This window comes from Artemia franciscana, unplaced genomic scaffold (assembly GCF_032884065.1).
Source record: "Artemia franciscana unplaced genomic scaffold, ASM3288406v1 PGA_scaffold_50, whole genome shotgun sequence".
NCBI lineage: Eukaryota > Metazoa > Arthropoda > Branchiopoda > Anostraca > Artemiidae > Artemia > Artemia franciscana.
In genome coordinates this window covers 280,851-299,342 of record NW_027062691.1, presented here as the reverse complement: position 1 = coordinate 299,342, position 18,492 = coordinate 280,851, and the positions used below count along the sequence as shown (strand labels likewise).

The window sequence follows — 18,492 nt, the reverse complement described above, 5'->3', positions numbered from 1 at the left end:
CTAACCAAATAACGGGTCATTACTCAAAGGTTTGATTTCAACAGCTGAAAGTTCTTTTCAAATGGGAAACTAGCTTCTGTAATACAGCTCTATTAGACAAGTGAGACGTGAGACTTTGAAACTTGTTTCAGAAGCTTGATTTCTGAAACTTGATTTTGTCCCAGACACCATTTCACCATGTGAAAGATTCTTGGGAAGAAAGCCAAATTTTATTTTTAAAAAAGGTAAAGAAATTAAAAATCATTTCCGATTCAGAAACTTGGTTGAATCAGTTAATACATGGAGAAACTTTTAAGCGAAATTAAAATTGAAAATAATTATAACCGAACTATTAGGAAAGAAGAGTTAGTCATTGGAATGGAATATACAATTAAAGTAATAAAATATACTACAACTAAATATGGAAAGAAAATCGTTATCACTATTGATTTTAAAGGTGAAATGGTTTATCTATTTGCACCTAAGCGTTTTGATTCTAAAGCAGCTCATCTTGAAGAGAAATTTAAAAAATTGGATAAAGTCATGATTTTAAAGGCTATTTAAAGAAAAGGGAAAGAAAATAACAATGATTAAGATATTTATATCGAACTATCCACTAAATATAGAATCGTATTAAGTTATTGCATTTTATCATTATTGTATATAAAGTACTGAGTTTAATTAAACAATTTTTTTAAAATTAGATTGAAAATTTTTATTTAACAAGACCTGTTTTGATATTGAAGCTCGTGATTGGAAGTTTTAAAAATGTCGGAAATTTTCACTTAAAATGCTGTAAAATCAACTGAAAAGGGCTTAATGGAATGAACAATGATTAATGGATTGATTTTTCACATTGTGAAAAAGTATAAAATGACATCAAAGTTTGATGTCCAAGGACTTGTTTTCATGCTGAATGTCCGGATAAAAATGTTCAAAATGATTTTATGGGATGATCTAGTTGATCCAAAATCGTCAATTATTATACTGCTGATGGTACAGACTATGTAAGTCCTTCATTAGTGTATCAGCGTACTATTTCAAATTTTAATGCATACTAGCACGAAAACTGATTTCTGAAACAACAATATGTATTCTAAACAATAATATGTCAACAATAATGTCTATTGTTTATATTATTGTATGTATAAACAATAATATCTTATCTATTTCAATAAGTATGTGTTTATTCCATATACCACACTTAAATATTATTCATTAAGTTCATGCCTAGTTTTTTCATTTTTTTTCTTTAATTTTTACTTGCTTATTTTTTAGATTAAAATCATGCCAAAACTAAGATATAGCAACCGTCCAATTATCATTGTACCCCTAGACGAGGATGATGATATTTCACATTCTGATTCATTTGACGAAGAAGATGATGACTACCCCTTCGACGTAAAGTATCTTGAAAGACTTCTTAAAGAAAGACTTGATCCAGGCCATAACGTGAGAAAGTACACTAAACATGAAAAGTATAGAGACTCCTACAAAGTTAGTGATATTTACCATGGTGAAAGGCAGAGGCCGATCAGCAGCGCTAGGCCATTTTTTCTAGAGGGTAATGGGCATGGATTTTCATTAGCTAAGAGACAGGACGGATTAGGTAGTGTCAGTGAAAAACCCTCCGCTTACTCTCTCGCTGTCGTTGGAATTTCAGTTTATTTGGCTTTTACTCTCTTTTCTAGAGGCTTTGGAAGATCAACCCGTAGGACTGTAAAAGGTATTTTCTTATGTTTCAACTTTACTTACGACACCCGCTATATTCCGTATTTATTTTTTAACAGGAGGCCTGTGGCATTTAATTGAGTTCACGAATCTGTAAGCTGTTGGGTGACTCAAAGATATCCAAGAAGACGATAACCTGGGTAGGAAAGCTTGCACCGGAAAGTTTTCCCCGACGGCCCTTGAAAATTCATCCCCATGAAACTTGTCCCTCAAAAACGTGCTCCCAAAGAAGATTTGCTTCTGAAAGATAAAATATTAGTAAATTTATCTCAGTCCTCTCTACCAGCCATCTATTGTATGGGTTTATAAAAACGATGCTGATGATAAGTAGTCAAATTTTGATATACCTGTAGAGTTATTCCTGAGTGAGGGCGCAAGGATTATGAAAAGATGGTAAATACAAACAAGAAAATTTTTATTAATTTGGAAAACTGATCAGCTATGAATAGAAATGAGATTATGGTCGAAAATTACGGTAATAGAGGGATTTTTCAAAGCCATCCCCCATTTTACTAATTGTAGTCACAACAAAGTCCACATGCACAATAAATATAAGACCAAAGTATTCCAAGTTTAGATTATATTCACCAACCTGAACAGAGAAGAAGGAGGGCAGGTAGAAGCTTGAAAATTATTTCCCATGTTCTAAATTGGGCCGTTTGTTCCTAGTTAAAAAAATCTGTAATCAAGAAGTGAAGATTTTAAAGAAAACTAAGAGTCGTACCAGATTTTAAGTTTGAACTATTATTGGACTCCATTTCTGCTCGTTATAGGTTTTAATTTTCCTCAAATAATTTCTTTTTCAGAAAATTTCTTTAACTAATTAAATCATAAATCGAATAAAAAAGTAATATAAAAATCAGAATTAACACGAACAGAAATGACTATAAATGAAACAATGAAACGAAAACGAACAGAAATTTAAGTTTTCAATCATGTCAAGCATAGAGACAAAATATACCACTTTGGATGAATAGATAAATTCTCAAATGGAGAAAAAAATTAAAACGAATAATTATGTCAAACTTAAAACGACAAGGAATTATCATAAACAAAAAAGGGCTGGTTACTAAGCCCCTAAGACCTCTTAAGACCAGAGCGTCATTATTGCTTTGCTGAAAACGATTAGCATTTTTACCAATTTTTATTATCCTAATAAAATCAACAACACAAAAGCATACTGAAGTTGCAAAGCTAATAAATGTTTAAAATTAAAACAGTTCAAAATAGGGATGATACCTTTTATTGACAGTGAAATATAAAATTATTTAACTGGATATTTCGAACGCATATACAGTGTTCATCATCAGCAGTAAAACTGCTGATTTTTACATTTCACTGTCAATAAAAAGGTATCATCCCTATTTTGAACTGTTTTACTTTCGTCATGGAAAGGCAGTGTGGTCTTCGAAGTTATCTAAATGTTTAAAAATAAGAGCTACCGTAAATAAAAGTAGGGCTATTCCCTTACCTTTGGAATCATCGTAAAGTCTTGAGTTTCTTTAAAGCTTTACTGAGAATCATCTATAACTTATACATTATAAGCATAAAAAAGGACAAAAAAAAACAAATAACGGTTGGTTGTCAGTTTAATTGACACATACAATATTCATTCCCTTAAAGTTTGAATGATTTTTTATTTATGAAAGTAATAGAAGTGAAAGAGAACAGCTGACGACGGTCTCAATGACATCCTGGTATGCGGAATAAGTAAGAAATTAAAAGATTTTCATATGAAAGTAAAGAGGAGCATTAGCTTAAAATTAGTAGAAATTAGCATATCCAAGTGTAAATTTGCATAAGTAAAAAAAATAATAATAATGACCGTGGTTTGTCAATTAAATTGACATATACTGACATTTCTTCGCTAAAGTTTTGATAATTTTTTATTTATAAAAAGTAAGAAAGATGAAAACATTTAAAACGTATTTTGTTTTCAGTAAAGCGCAAATTATGTTCTGGTCTTTAGAAGGTATGGGGTATGTAAGCTCTAATCATGTTAATTTTTGCTCGTTTTGAGTTTTACTCGGCTTTTTATTGTAATTTCTGTTCTTTTTTAGCTTCATTTATTTATTGATAGTGATTTGTGGTAATTTTGCCCTTGGAAGACAATTTTACTTTATTTCCACTCATTCTTGGCTTAATGGAGCTCTTTACTTTTCTTTGAAAAACTTGTTTTGTGGAAAGAGTTTTTTTTTTTAATTAATGTTTGCTCTTTTTTTATTGGCATAGTATTTTTAATAGAAAAAATACTATTTTACATCTTTTCAGTTTTTCATATAGTTCGTCGGTAGCGAACTGTAGTAAATCGTCCTCCTCAAGGCCCTGCTCTTTACGCTAAAGTTTTTTACTGTTTTAAGAAGTAGAGTTAAGAGAAAGAGTCAAATTTTAGCGTAAAGAGCGAGGCGTTGAGGAGGAAAAGCCCCTTTCATATACGGAGTAATTCCTGTACGTTTTAAGTTTTAATGTCGCTCCTTACTTTCATTTAAAAAACCTTGTTTTTTTATTTAATTTCTATAAGAATCCATAGTATGGGTTGCTATTTGTATCTTGGAGAAACTTTTTTAACAATTTTTAATACTAACACAGAACACTATTTTTAATTTAATTTCATAGTTTTTGAATTTGATCGGAAAAAAAGACTTATTTCATACCCAAAAGAAAGGACCTATGCTCTTTGACAATCTGGATACACTTACATTCTTTTTATTTATTAAAATTGCAAGAGTAGAAGTAGTAATAGTAGTATCCCCAAAAGTTTCAACGTAATGCCCCCAGTCATTCTTGATATATTGCTGAGGTGTCTTAGTAGCAACCATAAAAACACAATGTATTCTGATTTATTTTAAAGCAACATTTAGTTTTAAATCATAATGTGCCAATTGCATAACTCTGAGGGGTTGGAATGCCTAGTATCTCTAAAGACATAGTTACCGGATAGTTTTACTCTGCAAAACGGCTTTCTCAAAATTCTGACTGAATGCATTTGGAAAATAAATGGTTTTACGAAAAGGACTGTTCGCCCTCCAGTCTCTTTTTACTCTTTTTTTTTAAACTCTTCTTTTTTCTTTCATTTTGAATCGAATGAACTCCTTTTAAACTTTCAATGATATTTATAGAGAGGTGCTGCCTTTGATATTGCTTATTTGCTCCTTTGAAAACCTGCCTGCAGACAGTTTTTTTTTTCACTTAATTAAAACTACTAAGCGTTCCCTAATAAGTTTCATCGTAATACTCTTGGCGTAATTAGTTACAGTAACTGTAGTTGTAGGATTGAAAGCATACATATAGTGCCTTTTGGCTAGTTCAAATTCCCCCAATCACTTACCATTAAAGGTCTAAATTAATAACATAAGTTGCTCTTCAGATATTACTTTGCTACCTTTTTGAAAGTCCACATGTTCATAGTTAGTTTTGATTTATTTCAACATCCATATAATTATTCCTTAAAAACTTCATTTATTTATGAAAGTTTTTTATTTATTTATGAAAGCTTTTTATTTATGAAAGTAATAGAAGTGAAAGAGAACAGCTGACGACGGTCTCAATGACATCCTGGTATGCGGATTAAGTAAGAAATTAAAATATTTTCATATGAAAGTAAAGAGGAGCATTAGCTTAAAATTAGTAGAAATTAGCATATCCAAGTGTAAATTAAGTTAAAAGTTTGTTTCCTGTTTCTGTTTGTTTCTGTTTCTTTCTGTCATCTTTCTGTTTTGTTTTTTTTTTCGCTTTTTGTTTTCAGCACTACCTTCCCTCTTTTTTTCCACTACCTAAGTTAAAAGTACAGTCATAGTAACTTATGTGAGCAAAGGGCGCTTTTGCATGGAAACCACAAGTCAAAAGCACAGATACCCCGCTAATTAGTGTATGCTAAGCCCAGGTAGGTGACCCGGCATCACCTAATGAAATGCCTTCAGACGGGAGCCACAGTGCAATAAAGACGAGAGTGGTCGGTCAATGATCCAACTTTTCAAAAAAAAAGCTCTTTTCGGTTGCAAGTGATTAGCTTGCGCTTAGCTTGCGCTGTAGCAATAGTTGTTGGAACAATATACCATCAACCGTTCCTGAAGCATTTTGGATGCGTTTGCTTGACGACCTGTGTGCGCATAGTGTGTTTCGAATTAGTTCCATACAGTTTCTATGTATCTAAAAATTTTCACCTTAATATCCTTAGTTTTAATAGCAATATTAGTAGTAGTAGAAGTAAAATTAATCGTGGTATCCTAAGCTTTAGTGACAGTAGTACAAATAGAAGTAGTGATAATAGTAATAGTAGCAGTAGTATGAGTAGAGGCAGTAGCGTTAGGATGCAAAATTTTCTTTCAGGTAGTTCAACAGCCCTCACAACATGCCCGATTAGTTTAACTTCACACTCCAAACCGTTCCAAAGTTATCGCTGTTACATTCTTTTGAGAAACTTCATAGGGAGGGCTTGTTCTGATTCAGCTCATCTTCCCCGCTCCAAATTTTCTGAACATTTCACCTCCATACCCTTAGGCATAGTTATAATAGTAGTTACAGTAGTAACATTGATATTACCAGTAATAGCATTGAATAGCGGTAGTATTACTAGCAGCAGTAGTAATAACCTAATGCCTTTTGTTCAGTTGAACACCCCTCTCATCAATTCCTGGACGTTTCAACTTAATCCAATGAGCCATTGCTATGATATTGTTGATATGTCCTTTTGGTAACCTGCATATGCATGTACTTCTTGAAATTTTCATCTCAATGCTCTTATTCCTACAAATAGTTGAAATATAAGTAGTTGAAGCAGAAATAGTAGCATACGTAGCAGTAATAATAGTAGTAAATGTAGCAGTGGCACTAGCAGTAGTGCGCACATATTTACTTTTCGTGAGATGATTTTCCCCTTTAAGTATTCTTAGGGGAAGCTTAGGGAGGCTCTTAGCCTTAGGGAGGGAGCTAATTGCCCTCTATTCACTTTTAACTCTTAAAAGAACACTAAAACTTCCAATTTCCAATCAGCAGGTTCCTTTGATCCAAATTTTAAACGACTACCCGTTCCATTCGTGCATACCTTTTTAAGTAACATGTACTAGATGTAAACAATGAACGAATTGCCTAACTTACAGTCCTAGTCCTGAGGACTGTGGAAAGGTTGACATCCCTAAAGACATAATTGCTGAATCATTCAACAGGGCTGAACAAAAAAGCTTTCTTAAAATTTCGATCGGATACGTTTTTAAGATTTATAGGCTTGGGGAGGGAGCTAATTTCCCTCCATCCACTTTTAACTCTTAAAAGAAAACTAAAACTTCCAATTTCCAATCAAATGAGGTTCATTTGATCAAAATTTTATGCAACCATCCGTTCCATAAAAAATGTATGTCCCGGGTATAAGTTATAAGTTCTAAGGTATAAGGGTATAGGTTTTTGCTAAGTGTATTCGTTATAATTTACATGTTACTTATCCCGAAACCCTTTTCTTACAAAATGTTTGTTAACATGTCATCGGAACCACGATCTCTTGGAAATACTTCGACCAAATTTATAATATTTAAGGTACCATGCACCCCTGTGCATCTGTTCTTCCACAAAAAAAAAACAACATCCATGTGGAGTGTTCAAAGAAAACAGAAATTTTCGCTAAGTGTATTCGTTGTAATTTACATGTTACTTATCCCAAAACCCTTTTCTTGCAAAGGATTTGTTAACATGTCATCGAAACCACGATCTTTTGTAAACAGTTGGACAGAATTTATAATATTCAAGGTACCATGCACCCCTGTGCATCTGTTCTTCTAAAAACCAAAAACAGCATTCATGTCGAATGTTCAAGGAAAACAGAAATTTTCACAAATTGTATTCATTGTAATTTACATGTAACATATCCCAAAACCCTTTTCTTGCAAAGGATTTGTTAACATGTCATCGAAACCACGATCTTTTGGGAAAACTTCGACAGAATTTATAATATTCAAGGTACCATGCACCCCTGTGCATCTGTTCTTCTAAAAAACAAAAACAGCATTCATGGGGATTGTTCAAAGAAAACAAAAATTTTCACAAAGTGTATTCATTGTAATTTACATGTAACATATCCCAAAACGCTTTTCTTGCAAAATGTTTATTGACATGTCAAGGAAACCACGATCTTTTGAAAACACTTTGACACAATTATAATATTCACGGTACCACGCATCCCTGACAGGGTCCGCTGTGCATGTATTCCTCTACAAAAATTAGCATTCTTGTGAAGCGTAAAACATAATATTTTCACGAAGTTTGTTCGTTGTAATTTACATGTAACATATCCCAAAACCCTTTTCTTGCCAAATGCTTATTGACATGTTGAGGAAACCACGATCTTTTGAAAACACTTCGACACAATTATAATATTCACGGTACCACGCATCCCTGACAGGGTCCGCTGTGCATGTATTCCTCTACAAAAATTAGCATTCTTGTGAAGCGTAAAACATAAATTTTCACAAAGTTTATTCGTCAAAATTTACATATAACATAGCCCAAAATCCTTATTTGCGAAATATTTTTTGACATGTCATCGAAAGCACGATTTTTTGGCAACACTTTGACACAATTCATAATATTCAGGGTATTTTGTACCCCTGTATATATATTCTTTAAATTCTTTTACAAAAAAAAAATGCAACCATGTGAAGCACTGAAAGAACATAACAATATCCACGAAGTATATTTACTTTAATTTACATGTAGCATAACCAAAACCCTATTTTTGTAAAATACGTTTTGACATGTCATAGAAACCACGTTCTATTAGCCTAAAGAGCGTGGCGTTGAGGAGGGGACAACCCCTTTCATATACGGAATAATTTCTGTTCTTTTACAGTTTTAATGTCGCTCCTTACTTGCAGCTAAAAAAAAACTTGTTTTTGTAGTTAATTTCTGATCGTTTTTAACTTAATGCATGTTTCGATTTTTGTTCACCGCATATGAATAATTAAAACGAAATTTATATTTTTTTACCCCCTCAAATTTTTATTATTATCAATTTTTGAATCTCCTTTTATAAGTAATATTTTCTGCTCGTTTTAAGTTTTATTGCTGCTCCTTACTTCCAGTTGAAAAACCTTTTTTTTAATTTATTTTCTCATTGTTTTTTTCAAATAATGCTAGAAAATCTTGCGCCCCTTTCATGGACATTCTCTTCCCCCATGATAAATTCCTCCATAGAAAGATCCTCCCACGTAACCCAACCCCTCAACCCACCCCCACCCCAACGCGAAAAAATCCCCCTGAAAATGTCTTCACACTTCCCAATAATCATTGCTATATGTAAACAATGGTCAAAGTTTGTAACTTGCAGCCCCTCCCCCGGGGCCTGTGGGGGATTAAGTCGTCCCCAGAGACATAGTTATTAGGTTTTAAGATTATGCTGAACAAAATGGCTATCTCAAAATTTTGATCCGGTGACTTTGAGAAAATATGAGTGTGGGAGGGGGTCTAGGTGCCCTTTTTTTGTCACTTAAAAACAGCACTGGAACTTTAATTTCCGTTGGAATGAGCCCTTTTGCGATATTCTAGGGTCACTCGATCGATTAGATCACACCTGGAAAAAAAAACAAATAAACATGCATCCGTGATCTGTCTTCTGGCGAAAAATACAAAATTCCAAATTTTTGTACATAAGAGCTTGAAATTTCTATAGTAGGATTCTCTGATACGCTGAATCTGATGATGCAATTTTCGTTAAGATATATGACTTTAAGGGGTGTTTCCCCCTATTTTATAAAATAAGTCAAATTTTCTCAGGCTCGTAACTTTTGATGGATAAGACGAAACTTGATGAAACTTGTATATTTAAAATCAACATTAAAATTGAATTCTTTTTATGTAGCTATTGGTATCAAAATTTCATTTTTTAGTGTTTCGGTTACTATTGAGCCGGGTCACTCCTTAGTTTCACGAAAAGTATTTATTACATCTGCATTTAGTATAACCCAAAACCCTTGCTTTTCCTTGCAAAATGTTTGTTGGAATGGTATCGAAACCACATTCTTTTGGAAACACTTGTACAAAATTTGTTGTACAAAAATATAGCAATCATGTATTGTGCTCAAAGAACGCAAAAATTTTCACGAGGTGTATATGTTATAATTTACGTACAACATAACCCAAAACATTTGTTCTTTTTTAGTTTTTAATTTGTGGCAAAATATTTGCAAACATTCCATTGAATCTGAGTTCTTTTGGAATTCTAACATCGAGTCCAAGATCTTTTGAACGTTGTAGGATAATCATTCATTCATCTTCTGGCAAAATTCTGGAAAAGATTTAAATCCTTACAAAACTTCTTACTAGTCTTCAATGAAAGCAAAAACAAACAAATACTTTTTTTCCCATTTGAATAGTATAAATAAAAAGTTAGCAGTTACTGGAACCAATGCCCTATTTTAGAATGAAAATACCACAGAGGATCCCTAAAATCAGTGAAAACTAAAGCAATTCCTTGTTGAACATTTATGGCATACAGGGTATCCATAGAGAGTCTGTGGGGATTTATTTAACCGATTGGTCCTCTTCTCTGTCGGCAAAGCACTAGGGAGGGCTTTTTCAAGGGAGAAAGAATGTCACATGGCCCCATCCCATTGTATTGTAGGACAGTATTGAGGTCCAACAGTTGATAACTAAATTAACTTTTAGTGGGGGGGGCAAGTCTTTTTTCCGATATAGTGTTCTGTGACATGAAAATTAATGGAAACTACCGACATGAAACTAAGCTTGTTTATTACTAACAATATTAATTATTGAAATTGGATTTTAAATACTAGCCTTTTGCTATGAAAGTTACGAACCTAAAAATGTGACCATGTTTCGACCACAATATGCAGCCAGAACCAAGATATACTATTCCAAGATAGTTTCACCCAGCAGTAATAGCTCAATCTTATTTTGTCTTTTAATTGATATCATTTTCAAACAGCGTGCGTGATGTAAAAGCCAAATTATTAAGCTTTAGTTACATATCCAAGACTTAAAACATATCTAAGTACATGTGAAAAATAAGAATTTGACTTTCCAATTTATTTTATTTCAGGCGCTAAAAAGAAAGTTGGCAATGCTGGTGCTATAATAGAAGCGAAAACCGTGGCACCACCTATAGCTATCTCCAAGCTGCATGACACATACGCAGAAAGAATGTCTCCCTTACCACCAATCAAGGTCAAGCTTGCAAAAGAAAAACAAGAAGAACTCAAAAATTTTCTGAACATTCATGAGCACAGGGAACATGAGATTGCTGATAAGCCTTTTGTAAAGTACCCATTGGGCGAAAATGAGCTTCCCCAAACAATGTCTGAAGAAGAAAATTTGAGCTTTAGACGGACAATCTCAGAGTTAGAAGCTAAACCCCCAACATTTTCCAAATATAACTCTGATAAAAAAGATAGTCCATTTTTTCTACAGTCAAATAGTGATAGTAGAATTCCAAGCAGTGTTTATTCAAAAATTTTTGAAAAGGCTCCAAATATTCAGCAGCTAAACTCAAATCAACAAATTGACTGGGCTAAGGATTTCGACTCAATAAGGAAACGCATTAAAGCAAATGAATATCTGGAGCTGTTTTCTAATAAGAATAGAGCGACGGGCATAAAAACTGAAAATCTCCCAGAACTACCAAAATACCTTCATCTTGAAAATATGAATCAGAATAAAAGACGTGATTTTCTCGACTCGAATCACAGTGCAAAAGATGATATAAATTCATACATTTCTGGTCCGTATTCAAAATTGCTGAATTTATCAGCCAAAATTCCGGCTTCCTCACCAAAGTGGGAAAAAGAAGAACCAAATTTAAGAGAAAATTTACACGAGTATTCTCCACACTCCAATAAACCTTCTGCACATCATCCACCTCTCATTTCTGATGAGTTGGACTATTTTACCTTGTCAGAGAATATAGAACCGCAAAAGGGGTCTCCTCCGACAGTCAATATGTACAATTTCAAATATTCCGATAGTTTTGATTTCCAAGAGGAAGCAAAAGAAATAGAAAATGTGAAGACACACAGCCTTGCTACAAAGCATATCTTTTCAAACATTCCAGGATTTAAAAATACTGTAAACCATGATAAGATTTCTCCAGTCATGTATAACACCACACTGCCTTATATTCAGGCCAATTTATCGTCTGATTCTGAAAATGAAACACGAACGGATAAACCGGTGCTATTTCAAGACTATATCAACGCGCTTAGTTCTTACAAAGATTATGATCGTCAGAACAGCAAGCATTTGTATTTTTCTGATTTGAGTAAAAGAATTCTGGAAGAACGCTCAGAGACCAGTTACAACGATTCTGGTCCCCTTGATGAGCCTAACTATTCTATAGCTTCGACCAACTCTGATCATCAGAAATCGTCAAATAGTGATAATCATCATACTAGATCAAGCAATGAAGCTACTACTGTAAGAAAGAGTAACAAGATAAAGAAAAATTCAAAACTTAAATCAAAAAAGCCTCAGATGCAATTACTTTTCATAGGGTGATCGCAAGGCAAGTGATTTTTCAGGTGTTTAATTTTATCTTTCTTATTAATTATTTTTATGTGTTTATGTCATTAGACTAAAAGGTACCGTCAAACAATTTTTTTCAGTATTCGTACTGAAAATCCAATTCTAGAAATTAAAGCCCACTAGCTGGTGTAAATTAATTGTCTTTTACGGTGCTGGGCTTAAGCACAGAAATATAAAAAAAAACAGTAAAATTTGCATTTTATTTTATTTTAATAGCATATTTAAATATTCTAAGCATAGATACATTAAATATATAGCCAGGGCTAAATAAACGGAAATTTATGAGATTCGATTTTAACTTATTGACTATGACTAAATTAACTAGAATAAATTTTCCAAGCGTTTTTTTTTATTATTATTTACTTTTATATATTATTATCTCCAAACTCAAAGGTACTGACAAACAGATTTTTTTTTAATATTCGTACTGAAAATCCAATTTCAGAAATTAAGATCCATTGCTTGGCGTAAATTAATTGCGTTTTACGGAGTAGTGCTTAAACACAGAAATAAAAAAAAACTGTAAAATTCGCACTATTTAATTCTAATAGCATATTTAGATAGTCTATCCATAAATATGTTAAATATATAGTGATGCCCAGATAGACTTGGATCTAATGGGCCCGACTTTAAATCATCAACTTTAATTAAATTAATTAAAGTAAATTTACAAGTTTTTTTTTCTTTTTTCATTATTTGCTTTTATATAGTTATACCATTAGACTAAAAGGTACTACAGAACAATAAGCTATTTTCTAAATATATAGCTAAAGATCAATTCTAGAAATCAAAGCCTGTTGACTGGTGTACTTTAATTACGGTGTATTGTTTGAATACAGAAATAAAAAATTACAAAATTCCCACTTTTATTATATACTAACGGTATATTTAGATATTCTATCCGTATACAATTTAAATGTACAGTGATGGCCATATAACATGATCAAAATTGAGAAAATATAAGAAAATAGAATTTAAAAAAAAAAAAAACAGAAAAAACTAGAAAACTAACAGAATTTTCAGCCTGTGAAAAAAAAAAATGAATAAAAAAACACACACAAAAAAAAATCTATTCTCTAAAAATTTAAAACAAAAATCTCTTGCCTGCTCTAATTTGCGAATATTCTTTCATTCGTTCTGGGTCGGTTTTTGCTCATTTTTTTTCGCTGTTTCTTCTGCTTTGTTAATGTTTGTTTCGAAAGTTTTTTTTTCTTTTGAGCACCTAGGAAGGCTTGGCGGATGTCTTAGCCGAAATATCTGTTTTTGTCTTTTCGCTCCGCTTTTTTCCACTGGCTGAAAATCACCCTCGTTTCATTGTTCTTCTTTTTAAATTGATAAACCTTGCTTAGAATTTATTTAAAATACTTATTTAAATTTTTTTAACTAAACTTTTAAATTTCTGTTGTTTTTTTTTGTTTTTTGTTTTTTTGTGTCAAACTTCATGTATAGCCAATGTGTTCTGAGAACACATTAAATACAAAAACAAGTTTTTTCAACTGAAAGTAAGGAGCGACATTAAAACTTAAAACAAACAGAAATTATTCCGTATATGAAAATGGTTTTCCCCACCTCAATGCCTCGCTCTTTCCGCAAAAGGTTTTTATTATTTTAAAAAGTAGAACTGTGACAAGAGTTAAACTTTAGCGTAAAGAGGGGGACGTTAAGGTGGGGACAGCCCCTTTCACATATAGAATAATTTCTGTTCGTTTTCAGCTTTAATGTCGCTCCTTACTTTCAGTTGAAAAAACTTGTCTTTTTTCATCTAATGTCTGAACGTTTTTGAATTAATGTATGTTTTGATATTGGCTCACCGCACATGATATATTAAAAGGAAATTCGCATATTAATTTTTTTGGGCTAAATGGCTTTCTCATAATTTTGATCGGACGATTTTGATGAAAAAAGGGGGATGGCGGAGGAGGCCTAGTTGCCCTCCAATTTTCGGTTACCTAAAAATGCAACTAGAACTTTTTATTTTCTACGAACGTTTTTATTAGAAATAAATATACTTAACTTACGAATTAACTTACCGAACGAACTTCTATATTTGTATGTTTTTATTACATATATGAGAGAGTTCTTCCCCTCGTCAATACCTAGCTCTTTGCACTAAAGCTTGAATTTTGTCCCAATTCCCTAAGGATGACCCATGAATCACAAAGGCCGTAGAACAAATACTTGAAATTACTAAAAATACTTTAGCGCAAAGATCGAGGTATTGAGGAGGAGACGAACCCCCTTATATACGTAACAATTTCTGTTCGTTTTAAGTTTTAATGCTGCTCCTTACTACCAGATGAAAAAACTTCTTTTTATTTATTCTCTCACTGTTTTTTTTTTTATTAACACTATAAAATCCTTTGCCCCCTTCATGGAAATCCTCTTTCCGCATGATTAATTCCTCCATGAAAATATATTCCCACGTAACCCCCTCCCTATATTTCTATTATAATTATTATAATGTTTATATTTCTATTATTATTATTAAAATGTGGCTCCACCTGTAGTGAGGCTTGGTCATATCTGATGTAACGTATCAAAATTGTCCTAGTGCATTCAGTCTGAACGAAATCACCAAAGGTCAAACTAGTAAGCCTCATCGGTGTCGGGTTGTTTCTTTTTGGGGTATAATACCAGGGAAGCAGCTTCTTGATTCCGCTGTTAAAGTAGATTCTGATTCTAACTTATTTAAATAAAAAGGATACAGCTTGTTAATTCTAGTACCCTCGGAAAGTAAATAAAATAATATTAGCTATACAAATAATATAACTGGCATAAGGTTACCTTCTTGTCGAGTCCATTTTCATATGACAAAACACCAAATGAATCATCAAAATGAAAATCTTTTTTTTCCGTGCTACGATAAAAGTAAATGTTTTCTCTCTTATTCATCGATTGAATAACGTTTTTCTGTTATATCCGTGAAACACCAAATGAAAACAAAGTAATAGGCTAGGAGAACTGAATTTATTAACATTGACAGAATACAGGACAAACAGTCCTGGAGGCACTACTTCCACCCTCCTTCCCAAGGATCAAGAACTACAAGATATCAGAACTCTAAAATAATTTTATCTATTGAGTATATGGGATTCTTCTAACCCAGGAAAGAAGTTGAAACACAGTTTCCCATAAAATTTTTCTTCAGATTTTCTAAACTTGCCAGAACAAAAAATATTACAAGTGATACTGATTGCAGAGTCTCTTCTAGGCTAGTGAAGAAAGAGGAGTAAATTTTCTTTAAAGTCTCCTAATACCCCCTCCCTTATTAAAGCATCAAGTCATTAATTCTCACAAATCCAGCAAGCACTAAAGTCTTCAAAGCTCGTCTAACTAAAAAAAGGTTCATCACAGGATCCCCCCACCCCAAGAATGTAACCTGAAGTTCTCAAGATTTAAACATTTTTGAGTAATAATGGATCCCATTCTGTTCAAGATTTGAGATGAATTGAGCATCAATTTTTTGAAGAGACCTTCTCCCTCCTACCAAATATTTTGCTTTAAATTTGCTGGTTCATCTGCAACTATAAGTATATTTACTGCAGAGCCATCAAAATTACTTTTTTCGTTTTTCCTAGGCCATGAAATTATTTACTTTCATGCCATCAACATAGTTTTTTTTTTTTTTTCCTATGCTACCGGAATTAGCATTTTGCATCCATGGTTTTCAATTTTAGAATCAGAAGTTTTTAGAATTCGAAAAAAAGAAGAAAATTTTGAGATACACAGTATTCAGGGTGGCCTAACCCGGAGAAAGGACCAAGACAAAGCTTCAAAGAGGACCCCCCCCCCAGGATCAAAATTCTAGGCTTGTCAGGAGTGAAACTTGAGATACTGTACCCCTCCCCATAGCCGTCCCTGTGAAAAATTCCTTGCCGCGTCTGTGGTTACTCTGCCTTTACTACTGCTTTCAAAATTTGATTTTTCTTGTTTTTACAGGCAGAATTTCGTAGGCGACAGAAGAGATGAGAACCAGCCCAGAATTGGATAGTCAATGCGCTGGATATAAACTGCGCTTTTTGATAACTTTATTCAAGAGTATAATATAGTCCTATATCATTTAAATAGTTTTTTACTAGTTCTATATTTTTCAGTCTGTAGGCCTAGCTACTGGCTAAATTAGGCGGTTCTAAGGCAACACAAGATTTGGTATAGATAAAGCAATGATCCATACCCACTTATTTTTCAATAGCCATCGGGGGAGTTTGTAACAGAAAACCCTTGACAGAGCTTGTCTTTGTTTCTCTCAATTTATGCTGGTAAGTTCATAAGAGGATGTGTCCAATCAGGGCCCGATTAAGGCAATGTGGAGCCCCCAGGGTAAGAGATATTGATCCTTGTAAATGGAGTAGGTTTTTCAAATATAATAAGATAAACATAAAAGCAACTTCAGATTAGGACCCCCTTAAATGCAGTAGGACTTCCCAAAATAATTAAGTAGATATATAAGGGGCTCCAGGTTGAAATGGCTTATAAAAGGGGTTAACTTGAAGCCATGTTTTCTATTGAATTTTAAATTTTTGGGCTCTCTTGCTGAATTAAGATCCTCATTTTATGCTAAACAAGGCATTTAGTGGACAAAACTTGAAAACATCTTACTCATTTGTAAAAACAAATTACTTAATGACTATGTGTGTGTCCCTCACGTTTGACGGCCCTTGGGCTGCAGTCTGTATCAGCCTTTTGGATAAGACAGTCTTGTATGCATGCTAAACAGTAAAGCAAAAGAGGTCAAAATAAGTTCCCAGCTTTTTGTAATTTTCTGGCATATGAAAGTAATATTTTCTGATTAAAATTTTTAAGATATTTAATAACTTGATACTATTCGATGACATAAAAAATTATTTAAGAGGGGGGGGGGCACTAACTGATTGAGAGAAACCGAAGATTAAATCTTCTCTTCTTTCACTGATAAAAATGTTTTGGGTAAGTCCAGTCCTAGAATATAATATTGCAAGACGGTATATAATTTCATTTTTTAAATCCACCAAAAAACCACCTCCATGCCCGGTAAGTTTTTAAAAACCAACATCTGATTTTCTTATCCCTAAAATAGCTTGTAAAATTCTTACCAAGATACCCCCCAGACAACACAAACAAATGCTCCTGGTCCCTCCCCTCCGAAAATATTAATTGACTTACTTTAAAAAAAAGAATGAAAATTTACTATACATTCAACCAGAATGTACAGTAAAAAAAAAAGTTAAAAAAAAAAAAATATTCCAAGAGGTTTTGTCTGAGCTATATGGAGAAAGCAGAGATATAAAAAAAATATATAGTATCCATCCTTATTTTTAAAAAGAGGGGAATTAAATCAAATGAATAAGAACTGCCAGAACCTTAGACTATGAACCTGTCGCATAAAAAGAAAGAAAAAATGGCAATCAAGGTTCTTGCCAGGCAACCCCTTCCTTTCTCCCCCATCAAAAAAAAGTTCCCCGGAAAATCTAATTTTCAAAGGATGGCAAGGAATTTGTAAAAAAAAAAAATGGTCAGTCTAGTTTCAGCTAGAACGTAAACTAAAGAAAATTCGAAAATAAGTTAAAAAATAGCAAAATTTTAAACTGTGTGATTTTACTTAACTGGAAGCAAAAATAAGACTTTGGCATGATAGATAAAAAAAAATACTAGTGTCCCCCATTTAGAGGGGAGGATGTGCTAATCAGTCAAAGCAAAACTCCTTAAGTAATATCAGATTTATTTACCTATGGATTTCAAAACATTTGGATTTCATAATAATAAACAAATTAATTTTGTTATCAAAACTTCAAATTCAAAATAATACAGCTCATTTTTGACATGTATCATTTTAGATTATATTAAAGTTCATTCTAAAAGCAAAGGTTTATTACCTCTTAGAGGTATATTATCTATAGAGGTATAGTAAATTTAATTCTAAAAGCTGGGGAAGACAACAAACACCTTAACGAATGGGAACATTTTTCTTTGTGTAAAGAAGCTTGCAACAAGGAGAAATCAAATTCATATGAAGGTAAATAAAAGTGTTATAGCTTAAAACGAGTATCGAATATTTCTAGATGAATAGAAGAGGAAATACTAACGAAGAGCTTCAAACTGACAGGACTAGCCATTATGAACATTCACCAAAATATTGAGGTAGATATCGATCTTGTAATGAATATATATGGCGGTTGTGGAAGTACAGAAATTTACTTTCATTATAAAATTGTGATTTCTGTAACTAAAGCGAAATATATAGAACTTAAAAAGTGGAAAGATACGCTACGTTATTATGAA

General features: G+C 32.8%; 1 protein-coding gene across 3 annotated transcripts in view; it reads left to right on the top strand.

Moving 5' to 3' along the window:
• The window catches only part of LOC136041932 (uncharacterized), a 50,728-nt gene extending 34,429 nt beyond the window's left edge, over nt 1–16,299 (top strand). For 2 of the 3 annotated variants that reach the window (XM_065726735.1, XM_065726736.1), the window contains exons 2-4: nt 1,258–1,705; nt 10,757–12,218; nt 16,178–16,299. In XM_065726735.1, coding sequence (XP_065582807.1) covers nt 1,258–1,705; nt 10,757–12,207 — 1,899 coding nt within the window. In that variant the 3' untranslated portion in view covers nt 12,208–12,218; nt 16,178–16,299. Of the gene's footprint in view, nt 1–113; nt 225–1,257; nt 1,706–10,756; nt 12,219–16,177 lie in introns of those variants that run through there. The other variant, XM_065726737.1, reaches the window with a different exon arrangement.
• The last annotated feature ends 2,193 nt before the right edge of the window (nt 16,300–18,492 follow it).